General features: G+C 48.8%; 1 protein-coding gene across 2 annotated transcripts in view; it reads left to right on the top strand.

The window, feature by feature from the left end:
* The window catches only part of LOC138511597 (interleukin-6 receptor subunit beta-like), a 665,901-nt gene extending 658,051 nt beyond the window's left edge, over positions 1-7,850 (top strand). Inside the window, exon 16 of one of the 2 annotated variants that reach the window (XM_069627378.1) lies at positions 7,068-7,850. In XM_069627378.1, the coding sequence (XP_069483479.1) occupies positions 7,068-7,664 (597 nt within the window). In that variant the 3' untranslated portion in view covers positions 7,665-7,850. The remainder of the gene's footprint in view (positions 1-7,067) is intronic. The other variant, XM_069627379.1, reaches the window with a different exon arrangement.
* Positions 7,851-23,800: the final 15,950 nt, after the last annotated feature.

The raw sequence follows: 23,800 nt of genomic DNA, 5'->3' as shown, positions 1-23,800 counted from the left end.
ATGGATTTTGGATTCACGTTCAGAATGGAGCCAGTCAACTGTCCCAGGAAATGTAGGAGGCATTGGTGGTCCACCAAATCAAATGTTGCTGACAGGTCCAAAAGAACCAACAGACCCACTTTGCCCTTTTCAATGATTCCCAGCATGTGTGATTATAGGTCTAGTAATGCTGTCTCAGTGCTACAGCAGGGTCGAAAACCACATTGTCTGTCATGGAGGATGTTACGAGTGTCCAGGAATGCTTGAAACTGCCCACAGGCAAGTGCTTCCAAGATCTTAAGGAGGAATTGAAAATGTGTTATAGGTCTGAGGGTGCCCGGGTCCTTTGGGTTTAAATTGGACTTTTTTAGAAGTGGAGTAATCAAGACAGTTTTAATTGACCTGGGAATACTGCCATCTATAAAGGAAGCATTAACAAATCTAGTCAGAAATGGGGCAAATAGGTATTTGTGTTCTAGAATTAACTTAGGAGTAGAATATTCTCGGAGCATGGGGTGGAATGCATAGTAGATAGAAGTTTCAGTAGGGCCAGTAAACCCCATCAGGGAATTATAACGAATACAGGTTAAGGACCACGGGACTGCAGACATCTCCCCAAATGAAAGGAACGGGTACTACTGGAAATCCTGATGTGAAATTATGTGCACTCATCCAACAACCAGAAACATGTTGTATGCAGACATATTGCCAAGCTGCAAGAAGGTATTTATTTTGACTATGAACCCAGGGATGTTCATCAGTACTCTCGAAATCATGATAGGTGTATTAAAGGTAATAAGGATAGTAGTGAAAGAAAGAATGGGGAGTGTCACATGCATGGGCATTGTGTTATAATATAGCAAATATATTTCAAGAAAAGAGTTCTACAACGTAGTTTCTCTCCACAGTTCCAATTCAAATAGGATAAAGAAAATCTAAGTTAAAATGTTCCACGTCTCCAGATGTCAGTTCAGAAGTTGAAACAATTCAACCACAGTGAGCAGGCAAAAATTAATTGCAAGAATCAATGGTAAAATATTTGGTTCTGATGGTATTTGAAATCAAACACGCTCATACATCCACAAAAGGATAAGCAAAGCATCTATAACAAGAAAGAGTGTAACAGAAAAGAGAGCAACTCCTCTCTGGGCAAGTCATCTCACTGCATTGTTCCCAATAACCTTTCCCTTGCTCCTCAGAGGGGAGGAGGAGAAGGTATTATAAGAAAGGAACACACAGAGGTATTTTTAGAATCCATGGCATCTTCCTTTGTTGGGGAGGAGGATACAGAGAGTCTGTGGAGAGAGGAGGCGCGCAGAGGTCGGGAGGGAAAGTAAAGAAAGATGCCGCTAGCAAAATAATGACGGGTAAGACCCTGGATAGGTTTGAAGACAAAGAATCGGAATTAAAGTATGAGATCTTGCATGGAGAGACATCCAGCAAGGTGACCATGAGGTCGGAGAGGATATGTGTAGGTTGTAAAGAGTGAATGTAGCGAAGACGAGGACTTAGCTTAAGTGAGCCAAGAAGGAGAGGGTAAGACCAAGTATTAGGCTTGAGCAGAAGTGTAGGTTGCTGTCTATCACTCTCACAATGAGACTCCGTTTGGGCTTTATCCACCTCAATGTGATCACTGCATCCCCACCACTGCGGCAAGTTGTTAGGTTTTTCTCCCTTGTGTTCAGGGCTTGAGGGTGCCTTTCTAACCTTAGGTGAAGTACAACCTTTTTACCATTGTTTGACTTGTTCAATTCAAGTGAATCAAGTCTACAACTCAGAGAAGGAAAGAAGGTTGAGCTCTCTGGCAACCTTATGCAGGAACCAAAATACTCACTTTTGACTAAAACTGACTCACACCATGCTTTCCCCACTGCCAACTGTTCCGTGCAGGCAACTGTCCATTGGGAAGCCTACACGGGAGTGGAAGAGGAGGCATGGAGATGGGAAAAGTGAAGGTATGAGGTTTAAGAGATTAGGAGAGGAAGTGCAGTAGCCACAGAAACCATGAAATTGCCACAGCTGCTAATGTTAAACAAAGAATTCTATATAATTGCATGGAACCCCTAATTTGCAGTAAGTAACAGTAGTTATTCTTGTCCAACACAATGGTATGCATTTTATTGACCTCAGAAAGGTAAGTTGAGTTGGATCGATCCAAAATGAAAACATGTATGTGTTGGTTTAACCCAGATCCCCACTAATTACCAAGGATTGCTGGAGGTCTTTAGATTGTATTTGGTCTCATGGGTTGAATTTAACTGGCATCAGTAAACATTTCTCTTCTCTCCCACAACACTAATCTGCATCCAAAACGTCCATCAATGTTGAAACATCGATTCATTCCAATGGCATTATATGTATTAATGTTGAAAAACTACTGCCCACTTTTTTGATCCAGCACCACTTTTTAGTTTTAGTTCACATTTAAAGCCCATTTAGGATTGTTCGGATTGGCCCATCCAATCAGAAATGAGGATTCCAAGCAAATTCAGGCACTATTTTCGGTTATTTGTTCACAATTCTCTTCCCTGCCTGACTCAGTGATACTAAATGCTCCTCACCCACCCCTGCCCTCTGCTAAGCCGGCATCAGCGTCACCCAACACTGCTCCTTGTTCCCGCTGCCCAAGCCCACCTTACCTTTTCCACGGGGGCATGGCTCATCCACCAAACTTTCAGCTTCCATCTGCTTGCAATGTCCCACCTCATGCTACCACTTGCCACGACAAGCTGGCACGGCATCTGACAGCACCGCCATGTGGCGATAGCCAAGCCGAGGAATTTCGGTGCGTGCATGAGCCAGTCATTCTCCTTCCTTTCAGCCCTTGCACATTTTGAGGCTCAGGCCCATAATGTATAGAAAGAGGTGCACAACACCGGTGCTCAGTGTCCCTCGGATTTTGACATTTGGAACCCACTAATCCACAAGAATTTCTAAGAACCTGGAATAAAACCATTTAGGCCAAACTCATGCACGCAATATTACCATCATCACATCAAGTCCTCACTCAGTTTACCAATCACTGCACCTCCCCACACCCCTAGTTAATAAGACTTTTTCGAGCACTGCCCCTGGTGACTGAGTTATTTAAGAAACTTCAAGCAATGTTAACTAACTGCACATTTGGATACCGGAAACCAACATGACACTTAGATTTCTAATATTACCATCGAATAGGGGGGGACTTGCCTAGATAACGTTACTAGGATTGGGGCTCTAGAATCCGTGTTAGGAGTATTGTACTCCCTATTCGGGGACGTTGGGACTAAATGAATTTGTATGGAGTAAAAACATAGTTCTCATTCTGGACTGGCACGTTTTTAGGCAAGTAAAAATATTTTCTTTTTCAACCAATCACAAATTGTTTTGTTACCGTCACATTCTTTTAATCGGAAAGAATAATTTTTCTTATATAGGGTGTTTTTTTGTATACATCGGCCACCCCTAGAGCAACGACCCTCTTCGTACGTGGTGCTGCTCACTGCTCTGAACACTTCTCCTGAGCACTGAGCATTGCAGGTGGCATAAGGGGCTAGATGCATGCATGCATGCCTGCTAATCCCTTTTTGTCTCTGTTGGGGCCACTGACCAGAATTGAGGGTGTGCATTCAGCAGGTGCGCTGCTTATCTGGAGCGTGACTTTAGAATCTGCACACACAAAGTTGCTACATTTTGCATTTAAGATTCGGAATAATGAAGGAGGTGAGACAGTTATACAGAAGATCCCATCTTAGCCAACAGGTCTGAAGCTCTTGTCACAGCAATCTAGTGGGCAGATCCTACGCAGCTAGTACAGAAGAGCAAGCACGCCCCACAGAGCCCCATCTGTGTGCAGGGAAGTCTACACGGGCTGGCAGGCTCTTACATAGCTTACATGCATGACTGGCTCCCTGCACAAGAGTCACTGGATGCCAAGCAAGGACAGAGATAGGAGGCTGCTAAGCGAGGGACAGGAGACACATTGTATTAACTGCATCTCCCAGTTTGAAACAAAGAAAACAAAAATAACCCAACATGTTACTATGTAGGAAGTACCATCACACTTTTAAAAGAAAGAGTCATTGAAAACATCTGAGCAGTCAAATATCATTATATAAAATATTATGATCCTACCGTATCTAGAGGCGAACACCTGACGAATCATGTGGCCGGGAACACGGGCGGAACCCAACAATACCCGCCCACATTCCCTCGCCCACCTGAGTGCCTCCCCCGTTGTCCATGGTTTATTTTACTGGGTCCTCCCAGACCACCTCCCCTACCACTTAACCCTCTATCTCAGGCCCCTATGGAGCCCCCCCTCACCAGCCACATTCACCTATGGAATCCGCCCTCTTATTAGCAAGCGGAAATGGGAGGTGGTAGTAGTAATCGTCATTGAATCGGATTTCTACACGTATTAATATACAAATGGCATCAATACATAGAACCTTCCCAAGAGGATAATGCCTGCCAATGACCATTAAGACATCATAACATGGAAAATGAAAATGCGCACATGCATGTGTAGTCCATGCATAATGCGAGTTAATTTGAACCGCAGAGAGAGCATCCCTTGCATACTTGCACAGACAACAGATAACATTTGTATTGTTATTCCATTGGATTCACGCCCCTATGTAAATCTCGTGCAGGTGTACAACTCAGTGGAGATCATTTTGCACCACAATGTAAATTGCCCGGAATCGACCACTTACGTTTGCATTTGTGTGCAAAACGGACCCGTTCTGTCAATTTTCGTCTTTTGCAATGCCGAGTGCAAATGAGAAGCATAAAGAGACGGTGGAAATCGTGCAAAAAGAGTAAATGCTTCCTGACATGGCATACTCCACAGGAAATCAGTGGTTTTACACCAGCTTGAAATTCTCATGCTAGTGTAAAACCAAGTTGTTTTTGAAGGCGGAAAGCAAACGTGAGGTGGAAACGTAACTTCAATTCTGCCCCTTCCCACAAACACAATGAAGATACCCGGAGGCATTAAGATAGGTGTAACACTGTTACACCTGTCTTTAGAGCTTCCATTTAAGATCCGGGGCACTCGAAAATGAGCTCCAGTGCTCTTTCAAGACGGAAGAGGAAAACATGGCGGAGATACAAACTCCACATTGTGCATCTTCCTATGCCTTGAAAGGACAGCAAAATGAGCTGGAGCGCAAAATGAAAGTTTAATGGCACTACGCCTTGCTTTTACAATTTCATTTTGCACTCTGCTCGTTTCAAAATCACCCACTGCAGGCCTCATAATGGGGCCGGCGGTAACCGTGCTGGTGATACCGGCCGGTTGCCGCCGGTCCCGTAAACATTTACCAGCGCCAGACTTGCCGAAAACACCAGGGTATTACAACCCCGGCGGCCAGGAAGTCAGGCGGTGGTAAAATGTTGTTCCCCTTTCCTATAGGACTCTATGGGAAGGGGGAACCACGGAAACACCGGCACCGGTAATAATGGTGCTGGTGCTTCCGTGAAACTGCACGGAGGGGTGTCGGTCCACCCGGCAGGTATGGCCAGGCAGGCAGAACGGCACCCGCCCGCAGAATTGTAATATGCCGGTCCGGAAACAACAGTGCCGGTAAGCTTACCGGCACTGTTGTTTCCGGACCGGCATTGTTGTAACGAGGGCCTAGGTCTCGTCCACAAGCCCCTCTAAAACGGTACACTGGGTAACCTATAAATACATCTTTGAACCTTGACACCCACCCAGAATTTTGAGGTCAACCAAAGAGAATTCTCTAAATGCCAAACCTGATAGAGAATAATTGGGGTCAAGGGACTCCACATGCAGGGCCCCGTTGCCTGGAGCTCCCCACACAATACTGGAAGATGGCTTCCTTCATTTCTGGAGAGGTTTAAAGGGACACCTCTTAACCCTGTTCCTCACCAACCCCTTAGCCCACAGCCTTAACCTGCTCATCTCTTTACATTGCTGGCTCGACTCCTAAGACTACCCCTTCCCTGCCAATCAGAGCGGTTTCAACACCATTACTTCGCCATTAGACCACATGAAAGCTTCCCCATTGATGCGGCAGACAGCCTGATAATCGACTGCTCTGGGTGTGGACTCTTAGGCCCGCTCCACTCGCCCATCCTCCTCCAGCTGGAGCAGCACTGGACCATTCCTCAGGATCTGGCACTTGGTGGTCTCTTTACCCCCTCTTTATCCTCCTCCTCTGCTGCAGTGAGGCCGAATGAAGTGCTTAATAAAAACCCATACACAAATCAAATATTGTACTGCTGAGGCTACTATACTCTATACATTATAGGTTCCTTCTAATGTCAGAGATAATGGGTTTGATAGGTTTATTAGTGACATAACATAAGAACGTCCTAATGTTCTAGTAGTGAGCGCTGCATCATAATGAGTCGGCTACTGTCGAGTCTAGTCTTTTATTGAGAAAGATGCTGCTTTTGGACGTGAAAGAACAAATGGGATCAGGCAGGGTAGGAGATAAAAAGAACAAGACAGAAAGACAAGAGTTTGGAGATAGGGGTGCAATAAAGGAGCAACTAGGAGAAATGAGCAGCATAAGAGGAGAGCAAGGGCGATAGAATGTAATCAAAGAAAAAGATAAAAGACATCATTCAGAACACAAGGACAGAGCAAGAAAAGAGGTACAGAAAAAACAAAACAAGGTGAAGGGAAAATGGCTGAAAGGTAAAAGAACATGCCTAAAATAGGACAGCGCTGCCAGAATAGAGGCAAATAAGAAGCAAAAGAGGAGAAAGAATAAAGTAGGTAGTAGAAAAGTAGAAGACAACATCACCAGGGATTTTTGTTTGGTCTGTGCCACGGAGGTATTATAAACCATAAAATAAACCCAACTGTACCTTAAAATAGAGATTTCTCCCACCTTGGATTTCAATGACTTTATAATGGCAAACGCCTTCTGTTTGGTTGTGGCTCTTCCCGTGGTTTGCAATATCCCTTTAATGTACAGTGTATCGATTATATTGACAGGTTGCATAGTGCCTAAATCATGTGTTATCAGAGATCAGTGATCAATGCTTTGTGAGAACATTTCTACCTATCACTATTCTTTTATGGTTCTTTGATTTGACTCTTGTAAAATTCAAACATTTGTCTCTTTCAGGATCAAGAAGAACGTGTGTGGCGTCAGTTGCTTCCAGGGGAATCGGATGGCGATTATAGCGTATGTGTTATTGAGGAAGATCCAGAGGCTGCCGAATGTCTGAACTCGACTACACGAGTAGCTCCAGACGCAGAGAATGAAACCATTCACACCAACACAACCCCTTGCGATATAGAATTGCTAGATGACTCCTACATCCCAGAACAGACAATTGTGGTCGAGGGTAGTAGAGCGCATCCTAACATCAGGGCGCCCAATGCTCTGCCCAAAAATGATTACACCACCATGGAGTTCATTCAGAAGATCACTCAGGAACTGCATTCCCAAACCATGGACATCTGCCAAGCCACCTTGGAAATTAAGGAAACCAGAGAACTTCCCAAGGAGACTCAAGAGAGTTTCCACCACAAGAGTTTCCACCACAAGCTGGACTATGTGAAACAATGCCAAATCCAGAGCATGGTCTTCAAGAAGCCCACAATGCCCTTCGAGCAGACCAGCCAAGCTTCTGGATGCCAAAGTTTGTTGCTGGGCCGCGGGCATTCGCCTACTTTGGAAACAGCTGAGGAAGCTATCACAAAGTTCGAATGCCACTGATATTCTGGAAACAATGATGACTGTTCAAACGTGACCATATACAATTGAGATACAGCAATCATTTATGATATTGTTTTACACATTACGTAATAATGTACATTCATATTGGCTATGTGTGCACATGGAGAGACAGACATTGAGAAGTCTAAGCAACACGTTGTAGTTCACGCATGAATTACAAAACTACTCATCTATTTTGTTTAAACCTTTTTTTTACAGAAATACAACTCTGTTACAATAATTGCTCTGTGACTACAAACCTTGTAGAGCAGTCTAAAAAGTTAACATGCATTAGTGTACTCTAGGGGCTGTTTCTACAAGAGCAGCACATGGAGGTTAGCATAATGTGTGCGAGAGGCAGACACTAGTGGGCATCATTACGAGTCCGGCGGTAACCCAGCAGGAAAAACCGGCAGGTTACCGCCGGACTCGTATTACCATTCCGCCTCTGTGATTCCCAGAATTACCGGGGCATTACGACCCCGGTGTCCTGGGAATTCCGGAGGCGGAATTTGGTAAATCCCCATTCCCATGGGACTCAATGGGAATGGGGAAGTGGAAACACCGGCACTATCTCGTGATGGTGCCGGTGTTTCCACGTCCGCCTACAGGCGGGTGGTGTTAAACCGGCCAGGTCAGACCTGACACCTCCCGCCTGCAGGACTCGGGATCGGCGGTCCTGGAAACAACGGTGGCGACGGATTTACCGCCACCGTTATTTCCAGACCGGGTGACTCGTAATGAGGCCCATTGCCTAAAAGTGCAGCATGTATGGGACAAGAGAATGAGGGCAGGGCCTTTGCACATCTTTTCCAATTTATTTTTTCAAACTCTTTTTATTGGAGAATGGTTATGAATTACATCGCACTCGGTGCACAGAACAAGAACAACACATTGTGTGCGGATTCTGTAGTGCCTTGCGGTCATAGATCTGGATCACCTGCAACAGTTTACATTGGATGCAAAGAGGTGGTAAGAGCCATCCAGCAGATGTATTTTCTACGGCGGCTTCCCGTCTGTGTCTGGTAGGACGCCGTGACCCTAATTCCTGCACCTCCCCCATACCCCAATATAACCTTAAACTTAAACTCCCCCCCCCTCCCTGAGACGTGCTCACTTCATGATTGTCATGTCTTGCTGATGTGCAGGTAGTTGTGGCACCCGGACACTGGCATTTGGTTCCTTTAGAGGTTTCTCGCTTAAGGTGGCCTCCCCCTCCGGCTAGATGTAAGGTTCTAACAGCTCCCCAAATCTGTCTCCCCTATCGGTGCGATGCCTCGATTGTTGATGAAAGGCTGCCCTCTCGAGCCTGCACGTCCTAGATAGAGTGGTGTCCCATTTGGTTTGAGATGGTGGGGTGGTGCTTTCCAGTGCGATACAAGTAGTTTGCGTGCGGTAAATAATATGAGGCTGATGAGTCTGCTTGTTAAAGAGTCTGCATGCCATTCCACCACACCTAGGCTGGGGGCGAAGTCTGGATCCACCCCCTCAATGTTCGTGGTTTGGCTATGTACTCTGCGCCAGTAGGGAGTTACTGCCGGACATGAGCGGAGCACGTGCTCCATAGTCCTTGTGTCTTTGCAGCCCTTCCAGCAGCCAGCCGTTGGTTGGAGACCCATTTTATCCATTTATTTGAAGTATAGTAGAGTCTGTGGAGAATTTTGAATTGTATTTCTCTGTTTTTGAGGCAGATGGAGACTTCCGGGATAGTCTTGAAGCAAGCGATCAAGTCAGGCTATTAATTGGGACGCCAAGGTCTTCTGTTCATAGCATGGCTAGCGTTTGCATGCTAACTTTGTTGTCTGGGAGTGACATTGTGTAAAAAGTGCAGAGCCGTGAGGGGTCTTCTATGTTTTGTTCCATTTCTCTCTCGCACAATGAGGAGGGCCATAGGGGAGATTCTGCGGTTGTGTGTCTATGTATTGTGGGCCGGATGGTATGGTAGCATAACCAATCCCCCTCCCCAAGTCCCAGAAGGCGTTGCGCCTCTTGAAAGTCCACTATTGCTCCATCCTCTAGGACATCCATGATACGAAGGTTCACCCATTCGGTCATTTGGTTCCTGTGTATCTTGTGCGTTTGTCCATATGCTAATACCGATCTGAGGCTGGCCCATGTAGGTGCTAGATTGGCTGTAGCCCCCTGGGCTGTCCGAAGCTTGTGCCATTGTAGGATGGTCATGCCTATGATTGGGTGCGTTTTCAGTGTTGGCGGTAGTTTGTGAGGTGGAGTTGTCATAATCTCTATGGGTGTAAGAGGGGTCATCGTGGCTAGTTCCATGTTTTGCTAGCTGGTCTCGTCGTTCACATTTAGCCAACATTTCATCCAGCTCAATTGAGCCGCTTGGTAGTAGGCCTGTAATGACAGGGCCGTGAGTCCACCATTGTCTTTACTTACTTGTAGTACAGGGAGGCGGACATAGGCTTTTTTCCCTCGCCAAATGAATTTGGTGATGGCTGTATCTAGGTCTTTGTACAAGTTAAGGGATGGGCTGTTTGGCAGCATCATGGTGATGTAGATCAGCTTGGGGAAGGAATTCATTTTGAGGGCGTTGATCCTGCCTGTCCGGCATAACGCCAGCGTGTCCCACCTCACCAAGTCTGCCTTTATGTTGCCTATTACTGATGGGAAATTAAGGTCCCCTAGTCCCGCCACCGCGATGCTTATGCATATCCAGAGATACTTTATGGATAAGGGTTGGAGGGTAAATGGCGCAACACCACCCGGGTCCATTGGCATGTTTTATCGTAATGGCATTACTTCAGATTTACTCCAGTTCACTTTATATCCCACCATCGGGCCGATGTTTTGCAGGAGTGATTTCATGTATGGGAGAGTTGCTGTGGTTTTGCAGGTGTAGATTAGCAGGTCATCTGCATACAGAGAAACTCTGTGTTCCTCTCCTCCTTGACGTATGCCCGCCAAGATAGGATCCACGTGCCTTTTGATAGCTAAGGTCTCAATGGACAGGGCGTATAACAGGGATGATAGTGGGCAGCCCTGGCGTGTGCCCGATTGGAGGCAAAACTCAGTGGAGGCAACCCCATTGGTGACCACCAACACAGTCGGACCTGTGTACAAATGTTTGATTAGATGTACGAGACACGGGGGGAAGCCACATCTGGGCAAGACGCGAAACATGAACTCCCACTGCACCTTATCAAACGCCTTTTCCGCATCACCGGCTATTATGGCATCTTGGGGATCCCTATCGCCCGCGATGATGTGCAGCAGCCTGCGTATATTGTCGCTGGAGTGGTGTCCTTTAGTGAAGCCTGTTTGGTCCTCATGTATTAGTTGGGGGAGAGTGCTTTCTAATCTATGTGCAAGGCATTTTGCCAATATTTTGGCGTCCAAATTTATTAAAGAAATTCACCTATATGCGTCGCATGCTTCTGGGTCCCTCTCCCACTTATAGACCACTATAATGTTGGCGCCCAGCATCGATTTGGGTAGTTGGTTCTGGGTGAGGGCTTCTTTGAAGACGGCTTCCAATTTCGGGGCTATTTCTTCTACTATACATTTCTATAGATCGATTGGAACCCCATCGGATCCGGCAGCTTTCCTGGGGGAAAACATAGGATCGCCCAAGTTATTTCTCCTTCAGGGATAGGAGAGTCCATGTCATTGGCCTGCTTTTTCGTAATTTTGGGGATGGGAATTGAGTCTAAGAAGGTTTCCATGGCCTGGGGTGTGTCAGTTGCTGTGTAGTGTTCTTGATAGAATTCATCAAATCTTGCGTTAATTGACTCGTCCCCCACTATTGTGTTATTTGCCTTTTCCTTGATGGCTGTAATTAATTAGGCGACTTGCCGTTTTTTTAAGTGCTAGTGCCATCAGGTGTAGTGGCCTGTCATTTTCTATATAGTATCTTTGCCACCAGTTTGTCTATGATTTTTGTGCCCTATCTGTGGTGATTTGCTTAATCTCCGCCCTCAGTTTCCTGAGTTGGTATAGCAGTTGTTCGTCTCGGGACGCCTTGTGGTGCGCCTCTACCATCTTGAGTTTCGCTGTAAGGTGGGCCTCCCTTTCCCCCCACTGCCTCAATTTATATGACCACCGTGATATACATTGGCCCCTAAGGTATGCCTTGAATGCGTCCCAGCACCTGTATGGGTTGAACCCCGGTGTGTCGTCGTTGTCCCAAAAATCCTCAACGTTGTCACGTATATGTTCGACAAGGTCCGGGTACTGTAGGACATGCCGGTTTAGGAGCTAAGCCAGGGTTTTCCAGGCGGTGTCAGGGAGTGAGATTTGTTCAGTGACCGGGACGTGGTCAGAAATTGTGGTCGGTAGTATGGTACAATCAGAAATCATGTGTATTTTGTTAGCCCGCATCAGCCAGTAGTCTAGTCTTGAATAGCACCTGTGTCGATGGGAATAGTGTGTGTAGTCTTGTCGGTTCGCGTGGAAATGCTCCCATTCATCTTTCAATTGTAAATCGGTCATTAAAGTGCAGAGGGTCAACCTTTTCCTATTGTTGGGCAGATTATCAAGTCTAGTCCCCTGACGGTCTAGAGCTGGGTCGAGGGTTACATTCAGGCCCCCCCTATCACTGTAAGATTTTGCATGCATTGGGAGCATTTGGAAAGTGTGTGGGTGAAGAAGGTTGGCGTGTACGCTGTGGGGGCGTATATATTTAGTAGGGGGATTGCATGTTGTTGTATTTGTCCCCGCACTAGTATAACTTGCCCCATTTTGTCGTTGTATGGTTGCTGCACTTGGAAGGGGACCCGTTTGTGTATCAGAATTGAAACTCCCCGCTTCCCATGGCTCGGTGAGGGTAACGCGGTGCCCACCCATCCTCTTGACAGTTTTTCTAATTCAGTTTTATTGAGATGGATCTCTTGAGGGAATATTATGTCCCCTGAATATCTCTCAAATAATTCAGCAGGCGCTTGCGTTCCATGGGGTCGCCTAGTCCCTGAATGTTAAGGGTCTCTAATGTTAGCCTAGACAGTGGGTGTGTGAGTGAAAAAACTCAGCGTTGGGCCTCCTTTGGGCTGCTCTTACGCAGGCCGCAGGTGTTTCTATTGATATTGAGCATGTCTCACGATTAAATCCTGTAGTAAACAACTTGTGGATAACCAGCTTCCACATAACAGAGTTCAGGCCCAACCATGGGCCAGTGGTGAACAAATAAAAGTAACATTGGATGGGCCAAACAGTCGGCCCTCGCCCAATACTTGGTTGAGGAGCCCATAAATGAGGTTGGGGGGTGCAAACTCCAGAATTGCACCCGCTTCCCATATATCTTGTCATGGTTGAAAAAAAGGTAGCAGGCCCTCCTCTCCAGAAAGAACATGCCATGATAACTCGTTCTGAGATGAGAGTTTGCAGCACACGCTTTTTGCTCACTGTACCTTTCACAGATGGGAAATATCAATTTGCATATCTATCTTTGTCCCGCCCACCTGGGCAGTCCAGCACCGAAATGCTATGGCAATTCCTCTCTGAACAAGAGCACCAACAGCAACCCCATACAAGTGTTTCAGCCTTGTTGGGCCTCATCAGTGAGGTGAAGCTGTTCCTTACTCAACGCTTTCTCAGTACAGGTTATCATGCTATGTTCTTTCTGGAGAGGAGCGCCTGCTAACTTTTTTGAAATATCTTGTCATGGTTGCCCCGAGTGGGCAATGGGTGGTTTATGGGGCGGGTGTCGCTATGCTTGGTGATTGTCCGGTCCTCCACCCCGTTGGTCTCATGGAGGAAAAGAGAAAAAGAAAAATAGGTTGAGTCTTGTCTTCGCTTAGCATTTCATTCTGCGCAGATCGGATTGCCTTGATACCAGTTTGTTTCCTATCGAAGTGTGGTTTCTATCTTAATTTCTTTGGTGGTGTCCCTAGGGGGGGTTAAGTGTCATGTTTTCTCGGCATGCTTGTTTCAGCCATGGGCCCATCCCTTTGGGCCTCTGCCTGCTTTTTGCCACCTCCCTTTGGTCCGTGAGCGTCCTTGTCGGGATAGGGGGGAGTGGTCCTATCTTGTGGCCTCTGTTGCCTGTCTGTCGAAGTCTGTCATCACAATGTTCTGCTGTTGCAGGAACCGCCAAGCAGACTCCGGGTCCCCAAATGAATGCCATGTTCTGTCTATTTGTATACACCAAATTGCAGGAAACTTTAGGTGGTGCCTATGTTCTGTGGATTTGAGGGCTTCGAATATGGGGTTGAAGCCTTTGCGCCTTCTGGACACCTCTTGCGAATAATCATTGAAGATTCGTATCTCCATCCCGCCAATGCGCACTGGCGCTGCCGATCTATACGCCTTCAGGATAGTCACTTTGTGTTGAAAGTTCAACAGACACATGGTGATTACCCTTGGGCATTCCTTTGGTGCTGGCTTGGGGATCGGAGCTCTATGTGCTCGTTCTATAATGAGGTCTTTGCCATTGGCTATTTGTAGGGAGTTCCGCAGGACATCGCAAATTCATTTTTCCATGTCCATTCCTTCCGCGTTTTCCAGGACCCCGACAATTCGAAGATTGGTTCTCTATGACCTGTTTTCCTGATCTTCGATGTTTTCGCTTAGTCTTTGGACTTCCTTTATGACACTGTGCAGGTCGTTTTCCGTGGTTGTCAGGTTATCCTCCAAAGCGCTGATGCACTGTTCATTATCTGTGATTCTCTCTGCTTGGGCTGTCAAGCGGCTTTGTACTTCTTGAAGGTCCCGTTTTATGTCAAGAACAGCTGAATTCCTTTCCTGCGTTTTTTGGCTGATTATTTTCATTTCAGCCAATATGGCCTGGAGTTACGCGTGTAGCTCCATTTCAGGTTTGTTCCTCACTGAACGTCTGGGGAGGCCCCCTGTTTGCACGTTTTCCAGATCGTCCCTAGTATCTGAGGTATAGGATTCTGATCACAGGCCCCTCTGCTCTGTTTGTGCTCTGTGGGGTAATGTTGGCTAATCCCTGTTGCGATTGAGATTTTCTCCTCTGGGCGTACAGCGCTTGGTTCTGGGAGAGCCGGTTCGCCGGCTACATCCACGTTCGGGGAGTTTGTTTCCCCCGGTCTATGCTGTGGAGAAGGTTTTTATAGTCCCGGCTCGTGGCTCCGGGCCATAAATGGAGGTCGATTGGTGTTTGTAAGGGTCTTCTCCTCCAAGAGTTCACCCTTAATCTTGCACTCGGGCCGTTGTCGCTGCAATATCCTGGGGCTGGAGTATTATGCCCCCTCGGTTGTTTTACCGATGCGAACCTGGTTGGCTTGCCTTTCCCTCGTGTCTGCTTACAGGCTTTACATGAGTCTCCTATTGCTTGCACGGTTGTTCTCGGCGGGCCAGGGCCTTGTTTGATCCTTGAGTCTGGGTTCTTACTCAGAGCAAGCTTTGCACGATATTAGGGAGGGAGCGGTGCCAATCTTAGAACGAAGGGCTGAGGTTGTGCCTGATAGGCGCTAGGTGTGAGGTTAGGTACGGCTGTGGTCTGTCCATGTGTGGTCGTGGCTGCTTGAGGGGTCTCCTATGTGCCCTGCCCACTGTAGGGGTGTCTCTCTGGGCATTGCGGTGTGCAGGGGTCGTCTCCTCCGAGGGTCCGACCCTGATCTTGCACTCAGGCTGTTTCTGCCGCAATGCCCTGGGGCTGTTGTGTTACGCCCCCTCAGTTATTTTGCTGGGGCCTCCTCCGTGGCTCCCCCTGTGCTTTCCTGGGGCACCAATGTAGCCCTGGGTCGTCTCCCCTCCCTTTTGGTCTTCCTGCAGCCCCCTCGTGGGCTGCTTATCGCCCACATAGCTGCTCACAGTGGGCCGAGTCTTGACTGCTCGTTGGGGCTGAGTTCAAACGCAGGCTTCTGCACAATGTTAGGGAGCGTACAGTGCCACTTTCAGAGCCGGGGTTGGAGGGTGGGCCTAGAAAGCGTGGGGTGTGGTGTGGTGGCTGGTATGGCTGGTCTGAGCAGGCAAGGCCATGGTCGCTTGCAGGGCCTTCTCTGCACCCTGCTCGCAGTAGGTGTTTCCTTCTGGGCATTAGTATCACAGTCTATGGCTCGCGGGTCCCTGCATCACAGTTTGTGATGAGATCCCCAGCAGGAGCGGGTGCTGTGCTTTGGTACCGCTGTTGCGTACTATGTTTGGGCGTTCTGGGCGCTTGGTGCTGCTGCTAGTGTGGTGATGGTCGTTTGCATAAGTCCCGCTGTGTGGGCCGCTCCGATGGTGATGCTGGGGACCCACCGCGCCTGCAGCGGCTGATTACAATTGCCCGCTTGCGGTGATCGTTGGGGTCCTGTCAGCTTCACCAGGTCCTGGGTCACTCTCGCGCTACGGAGGTGTTTGTTTTGTGCGGGTCATGACAGTTCCTCGTTCCCGGCAAAAGGCATCCTTGCTGCGATCCTTGTAGCTGGCGGAGTACTGTGATGATGCTTCCTCCTTCATCTGTCGTCTGGCCGCCAGGGTGGCCGTTCATTATTCTCGCATATGCCTTTGTGCCTTTTTTTTTCACTGCTACCTTTCATGGCATGGCGCGTCAGGCACTTGAGGGACATTTATCCACGTTTCCATTGCGCAGTTTCCCTTCAGACTTTGCCCGTCCCTGCCGGACCAGTTCCGATCTGCAAATCTCTGTTGCTGTGGCTCTAGCTGCGCTTTAGTGGGGTGGAAGTCGCTTGTAAGCTTCGGTCGTGAGCAGAGCTGCACTATCCCGCCGCCATTTTGCTCGGGCTCTCAAGCGCCCCCCTCATCTTTTCCAGTTCTTATAAAAGTTAATACCAGGTCTCACACAGTAGCTATTGTAATGTGTCCCTTTCTCTGTGCAGGGTCTGAAGGTTATAGGTTAAGTAATAAAGGAGGAGAGGGTGGTCAGAGCTGATGGAGCAGAGTCTATACACGTGTGGAGCATTGCTTTGAAATATATTCCTTTTGTGAAGAGAAATATCATTTGGTGAAACCCTTTTGCAGAAACTTAGAAGGTAGGGTGAATGACCCGGACACAGTCACTGGTTCAGAATGAATTTAGTCTCTGGTTTCTCTTAATCCTTGAAAAACGAAGCCAGAGGAAACCTGGCTGGACGGGAGAGAACACTCACTACTGGAGAGTGGCGAGACCACGCACGTCTGGAGAGTGGAGAGACCACTCACGACTAGAAATTGGAGAGACCACTCGCACGCCGACTGATCAGATGTGCAGCCATTACTTACCCGGCTGAACTTTCTCTGGAGTGAGATAGGGCCTTAAACGAGTATGGTGGGAACTAGAGGCGTTGCTAGGGGGTATCTGAGGGGGCTATAGCCCCGGGTCTTTCGGGTGTTGCCCTGGATAGAAGCTCAGGGGTACAACCAAAAAGGCTAGCTAGTCCCCAGTCCCGACAGCCATAAAATTAGCGCAGTCCCAGATCTTTTCCAGATCTAGCAACGCCCCTGTTGGGAACACTAAAAAGACATGGGCCTCATTACGAGGTGGGCGGAATGGGTTTAACGGTGCCGGTAATGGTGCCGGTAAACCCATTCCGCCCTATTACGAGGTTGCCTTGCGGGACCCGCTCTGAACGTCTGGTCAGACCAGATGTCCTTTGCGGGTCCCGCAAGGGGACCAGGGAGCTAATAACGGGCCCTTTAATAATGGGCCTGTTATTAGCTCACTCACCATGCCCATTTGAGCCCTTTGGGGGCTCGAATGGGGATGGGTTTTTTGACTGAGGAATTACAGGGTCCTGCAAGGTTGGAATGACCATGTCATTCCTCATTCAAGGAACCCGGACCCGAGTTTGGAGGCAGCCATGGCGCTAATAGCACCATGGCTCCCTCCAAACTCGCTATTTTAAATACAACTTGCTTTTAAAATAGCACCTAATCATGAGTTGGCATTTCCTGGGGATATTTACTGCAGGTGTACAAAGAAAGAAATGCATGGAATAAATATGGGCTATTTACCTCATGTTTCATTTGGATGTACTTTAGGCAATACATATCCTGTTAGTGGTCACCACATGCCGCGCGCCCCGTGAACCTCCAATCCCCCTGAACACAGACACACGGACATGGTGCTGCTGGCGCAGGCTCCCCGGTGGTTCGGAGACCGCTGGGAATGCCCCATTTATTTATACTAGCACGCGACGGAGTGAGATGTCACTCCGTCGCGTGCGTGCCCTTAAAGGGCCAGCGCCACACTCTGCCTTTTCCTTAACAACAAACAACTGAAAAGGAAGACCTAACCATCAAACATCACAGCACACAATATCAACATGTCCCCGGAAACCCCTTTAATGATACCCACCCTGGGTCCCCCGATGGCATCATTCTCCGCGGGCTCCAGGATATTAACAACATGACACCCATCACTTAGTCCATGAAATAGTCAGTAAGACGGCAGGTTTCCCTCGCCCTGTCCTCAAGGGGTACCTCCTGCCTGTCTCTCTGGTTGGTGTTCCTTTGCCATGCACGTCGTGTGTCGGGGACTCCACTCGGGCTGAGGGTCCACCTCCTTCGTCGGGTACCTCCTGCAGGTCCATGTCCGCCATAGTCTCTGCCATGGGCTTCCCCGGTTTCTTAAAGAAGCTTGCATTCCTGGTGAAAGATGCTGTTCCATTGGACGCGGCCACCATTGACCCCTTCACCGCCACCACGTCCAATGGAGCCGGCTCATAGGTGAGGGAGAGCTTGCCTTGAGGTTGAGGATTCCTCACCAGGACCTCATCCCCTTAGTGGTCTTAGACCCCTCCAGGCGTTCTCCATCTCTGTTCGTACCCTTCTCTCCTCTTCCACCTGCTCATTATTGATGACAGCAGGTTCTCGCTCCCCCACCTCCGGTAGGATGGTCTCTCAGGCAACGCTGCCCCACCTCCGGTAGGATGTCTCTCAGGCAACGCTGAAACAACGCCTCCGCTGGCGCCACCCCTGTGGATGTTTGGGGTGGCCCTGTACCCCCGCAGGAACACATATAGTGCCCTTTGAAGGCACTCACCTTTGCCTTTTACGATCCGGAAGACCTTGTTCAGCGTGCGCATCATTCGCTCCGCTTCCCCGTTCGCTCGGGCCCACAGCGGAGTGACCTTCCTATCGTGGATGCCATACCCTTTCATGAGGTCTGCGAAACTCTCTCCCTGGAACGGGGCACCATTATCGGAGCATAGCACCTTGGGCAGTCCATGGGTGGCGAAGATTTTCTCCAGCGCTACCACCACTCCTTCAAACGCCACAGACTCCACGAACTCCACCTCAGAATATCAGGACCACTCATCGACAACCACCAGGAAGTAGGTGCCCATGGTCGTGAACCTAAAGTCTGCGTGCACCACCTCCCATGGCCTTGTCCCTCTGGGCATGGTTTCTCGAGGGTTGACTTGCGCAGCACAGTTGAGGCTGACTGGCACCATACACAGGAGGCCACAAATTCCTCACTCTCCTTTCTAACTCCGGGAACCACACTTTCTGCCGGAGGCAGGCTTTCGTCTTCGGTGCACCTTGGTGTCCTTGGTGTGCCAGGGCAATGATTTGTGGTACCTTGGCCTGTGGGATCACTATTCTGTCCCCTCTTAACAGCAGTCCCGAGTCCGGGAATGCCAGCTCCTCGCGGACCTGCCAGAGTTGTTCCAGGGCCACCTTTGCCTCGTGTGTTCTCCGGGCTAGGGACTCCATCACAGTTCTCCAAGCCCCGTGTTCCATGGCCGCCTTCAGGATTCCGAAACACTCTTCTGCCTGCGAGGCCTGTTCCAGTTCTTCTACCGGTACCGAATTGGGCGTGGCCGCTTCAACCACCATCCGGATATGTTCATCCGCCTCCTCTGCGTATGTGGATGGCTGGTGACCCCTCTTGGGTGCCTGGAGAGATAGTCCGCAGCGTTGTTGCTGCCGGGGCGGTATACCTACGACACACCGTATTCCAGGAGCACCAGCATCCACCGTTCTATCCTCACAGGAGGTTTGGAAGATGAGCCCACCAGGATTGGATGTAGGGGCTTATGGTCCATGACCACCGTCACCGGCCTCCCTAGGACATACAGTCGGAAATGTCTGCAGCCCCACAGTACAGCCAGCGTCTTCCGCTCAATTTGCGAGTATCGCTGGTGAGTGTCCGATAGCGCCTTGCTGGCATACGTTATCGGCTGGACTTCCTGGTCAGCCCCCACTTGAGTAAGGACCGCTCTGAGGCCATAGGGGCTTGCATCCACGATGATCTCCATCTGTAAGGCTGGGTCAAAAAATGCCATAGTGTCCTCGGCAGTGAGGGCACCCTTGATGTCATCGAAGGCAGGCCTTTGATAAATCACAGGCACTAGTTGTAACCAATAACCTCCAAGGATCAAGGTTCCCCCCAGTCACAATGTCCCTCAGTATGGCAGGGCAGATACCAGGAAGTTCAGAGGTCCCAAAAATTGATCAGGGTGGGCCCAAGGTGTGCACACAACAGCAGGCCTTCCCTGGCTCCACACCCAATACTCGATGAAAAACAGTGAAAATGTGAAAAAATCACTTCAAAAAGAACATTCAGTGCATCATGTGGCTGTCTGCCACAGGAATATCCAAATATTATGCCTGGATGGCTCACCATCGCTCCACAACTAAGCCGCAACCTCTCAGGGCCTATTATCAAAGATGGCCACCAACCGCATGGATTATTCCCCTCTCCGTGGCATGTTTCATGAAGTGCGCTTCACGTCGGATAATCAGGGCACTGATAAAAGTCACCGCCTTTCCCAGGTAATATTTCCAGCTCGGCGCCACTGTTAGTGGTCACCGCATGCTGCATGCCCCGTGAGCCCCCACACCACCTGAACACAGACACACGGACACGGTGCTGCTGGTGCGGGCTCCCAGGTGGCTCTGAGGCTGCCGGGAATGCCCCGTTTATTTATACTAGCACGCTGGCGCTTAGAGGGCCAGCGCCACATATCCCATGCAATCTCAAAGCATAAGTATGTGTTATTTTAATAGTAGGAGGCATATCGGGTACCAATACGGTTTTACTGTTACTTATACACTCTTATTGAGGCCCTTAACCTTGAAAAGACCAAAGCAGATCACACTGCCCATTGACCAGTCAGTCGTTGATAGGTGGTAACTATGACCCTATTTTGGAAGAAGTTATACCGTTTCTGGAAAGAAGTGACGGACGGATCCCTACTGAAACCTTGCTCTCAAAACACTTGGGGTCTCATAGTTTGGGGGCCAATCTGCCAATTTTTAGAAGTAAATTTGAGGATTTACCTACAGCATTTTGCTTGAGATGGATTCTCCACTTTACCTTAAAACTGGTGGCGATTCGGCTACTGCCCAAAGCAGTGTTGATAGCGGAAATAACAGCACCTATTTACCGCATCGCCGATTTCATAATGAGGTCCTTCGAGTGGACACAGGCGGCAGCTCCTCGTAGTGGGCGTGGCTTTGAGTGAAATGAACCTCTGGTTGGGCGCAACCCTGAGGCGAATTTGTCAATGGGTTCCTCCAGTTTCAAGTAGAGCCAGAGCAGTGTTTTGCAGCTATAAGCTTTGATCTATGAAAATTGTCTTTAAAGAATGATAACCAGTGAAAATATAGGGCAGTTACCATTTTCAAAGCAAATTTCAAATTCATTGAACCATGTGGCACAGTAAAGGCTTACATTTCCAACTGAAGTGCGTCAGCCAGAGAGTAAGGGTGTCCAATCCGAGGGTGTCTCATCCAGGCATGCCGTGGTGCTAGATGCATGTGTCAGGAGCTGCCTGAGCTCACCTAGCAGCTTCATAGCTCACTGGCCGTGAGAAGGTTTTCTGTGAGGGCACACACGCCAGGGCAGTGTGCAAGGGAAGTGCGCAATGACTTCCTGCTCCCCCTCAATGGCTTCCTGTGGCAAACTAGAAGGCCTGCAGCAGCAGCTAGGCCTTGCTCGCGCTCTTGCACTCCCCTTATGCATGGAAAGGTGTGGTGACCAGCACCGGCTCACATGTTTTCACAAATGCAACTTTGCAGGTAAAAGCCAAGAGTTCTTTCTTCTCATAATGCTGGCGGCCCGGCCTGGTCAGCATTGATCCAGGGTCGATCGATGACTTCCACGAGGAAGGCTTACATCGCTCCTCACCACAGTGCTGGGACTTAGTCTTTCTAGATTCCAGCCCTCGGATCAGGAAATGGATGGATGTCATATGTGCTTTACTCTGGACAAGAGACCTTGTGTTGAGGGTGAGGAGCAGACGAGACTGGGATGGTGTGTAGGATGGGCTGTGTTTCTAGCTTCCTGAAACTGCCCAAATCACCAAACCGCCAATCTCACACACCTCCTTTGGCCACAAAGGCCTCCCTGTCTCGGCTCTCCTGTAATCTGAAATTCGCTTCCACCTAATCAGAGGCCGTCCCAGGTCCTACACGCTTCAGCCAGCAAACACCTCAAATCATTCTACTTGGGAATATATATCCTATCACGCCATGATCTTCATGCAGCCACAAATGGTTGGATAGTTGCTGATTATATCACCAAGATTACTGGTGATTCCTGCGTGCCACGATATGTGTGTATTTTGAGACGATTCCACTCCCACCCATATCCAAACGTGTCATGGCAGGTGTGGCGTTTATTCTCATCTGGATTGTCCCATACCATGCCGGCTCTGTAGATCGCTTTCCCAGGTCCAAGCTGTTCATGTGGCCTAGATTGGTGTGGTCTAAACTACTATCCTCTCTGTGCAGCATTGCAAAGAATGCCTAAGAACCGTGTGTACTCACTTTCAGTACTTGCACAATTTCAGTCTAACAAAACAAGCCTAGTAACGATCCTTGCTGGTTAATACTTTTTTTGTCTAGTATTTTAGTTCCGTTTATATTGCCTTTGAAACAATCTCCCTATTAGTTTTGTTTATTGTAGCTAACTTCTACCTGGGCACCTTTTTCCCCTCCGCCAACCTCTTTCTCAACCGTTGAGATGTAGTGTTAATCTTGAAGCGATGTGCCCCCCGCCCCCAGGCAACAGGAGCTACTGCCTGGACACCATCATTCAACACATAATCGACAGCAACTCAATACCACCCCCCCCCCCCTTTTATTCACCCGGCCTGACCACCACATGCTCCTCTCCGCAATCGGAAAATCTCCAATAAAGTCCATAGAAAACCCTTTCCATTCCGCTAAGCCACCTTCTAAATCGCAGGGGTTCCAAGGAGCTCAGCGTCAATGTCCACACTGAGAGCATACACAGTGCAGAGGAGACCATCTCCCTCTGAGAAATGGGAAATGCGGCCCCCTGGTAAGGGTTGGTACACAACCTGCAACATTTCTAACTCAGGAATGGATCGGTGGGATGTGTTGCTGGCCTGAAACTTCCTGACACACATTGTTAGATCACATAAGCAGGCAAGACTCCAACAGCACCCACCTCACCTACCACACGCTGAATGTGCAGCTGGCAGCTTTGCAGACAGCCATAGTCGTGTTTCTACTGGCAGCGTTCAAAAGATCCGAACACCTGTCGCCGAATCCAATGCTTCCCTAAATCCAGACTCCGCACACCCTCACCCCCACAACAAAACCCCTCCACACATGACCATCCTCAGAAATCCTCAGTCAACCTCCTCAAAGCAGCGTCAGGCCATGCAAAGAATATGGCGACTCGTTCCAGGCATCCACGGCTGGCTCCTTTGCCCACACCTTTACCTCATCCCTCACAAATGTTATGAATATCAATAGTTAACTCCTGAAAGGAATGGTGATCAAGACCTTGGAATCGCCTCTGACCTCCTCTGCTCAAAACGCTCTCTTGCTCCACTGAAGCTCAGCAAGGTAGGGCCACTGCAGGTCTCCCATGCGCACCACAAGTCCTTGAGACAGTGGGTAATGGCCAGCTACAACATTGCAGCGAGACAAGTGGCCATCTGACCTCTACCCCATACACGAAACATAACGGCCGTTGTCTCACTCACTTTTTGCAATCTGCAGCTGCGTGTCCCACAATAACAACTTTGCAGCACCTCTGTGCCAAGAGGCACTAAAAGGCGGAGGTCACATTCCATCATCAGTCAGCCATCTTGCAGTCCGGTCTAGTCCTGTCTCTGACCCCGGCCACGAGACCACAGATTGTTCTAGCAGTTTCTGAACCTAATAGTGGAACCTCACGTCCACCTCTCAACCAGGGGGCCAAGGCTTAAAATTAAAGTGGGGGCACTCATCAACAAACACAATGTGACCTCGCCAGAAATTAGCATATCAACGTGAAATATGCACATTTCATTAAATTGGCTTTGCATAAC

This window comes from Ambystoma mexicanum, chromosome 6p, assembly GCF_040938575.1.
Source record: "Ambystoma mexicanum isolate Mex_15411 chromosome 6p, UKY_AmexF1_1, whole genome shotgun sequence".
Lineage (NCBI taxonomy): Eukaryota > Metazoa > Chordata > Amphibia > Caudata > Ambystomatidae > Ambystoma > Ambystoma mexicanum.
The sequence above is the reverse complement of the archived record's forward strand: the minus strand, read 5'-3'. Positions and strand labels throughout refer to the sequence as shown.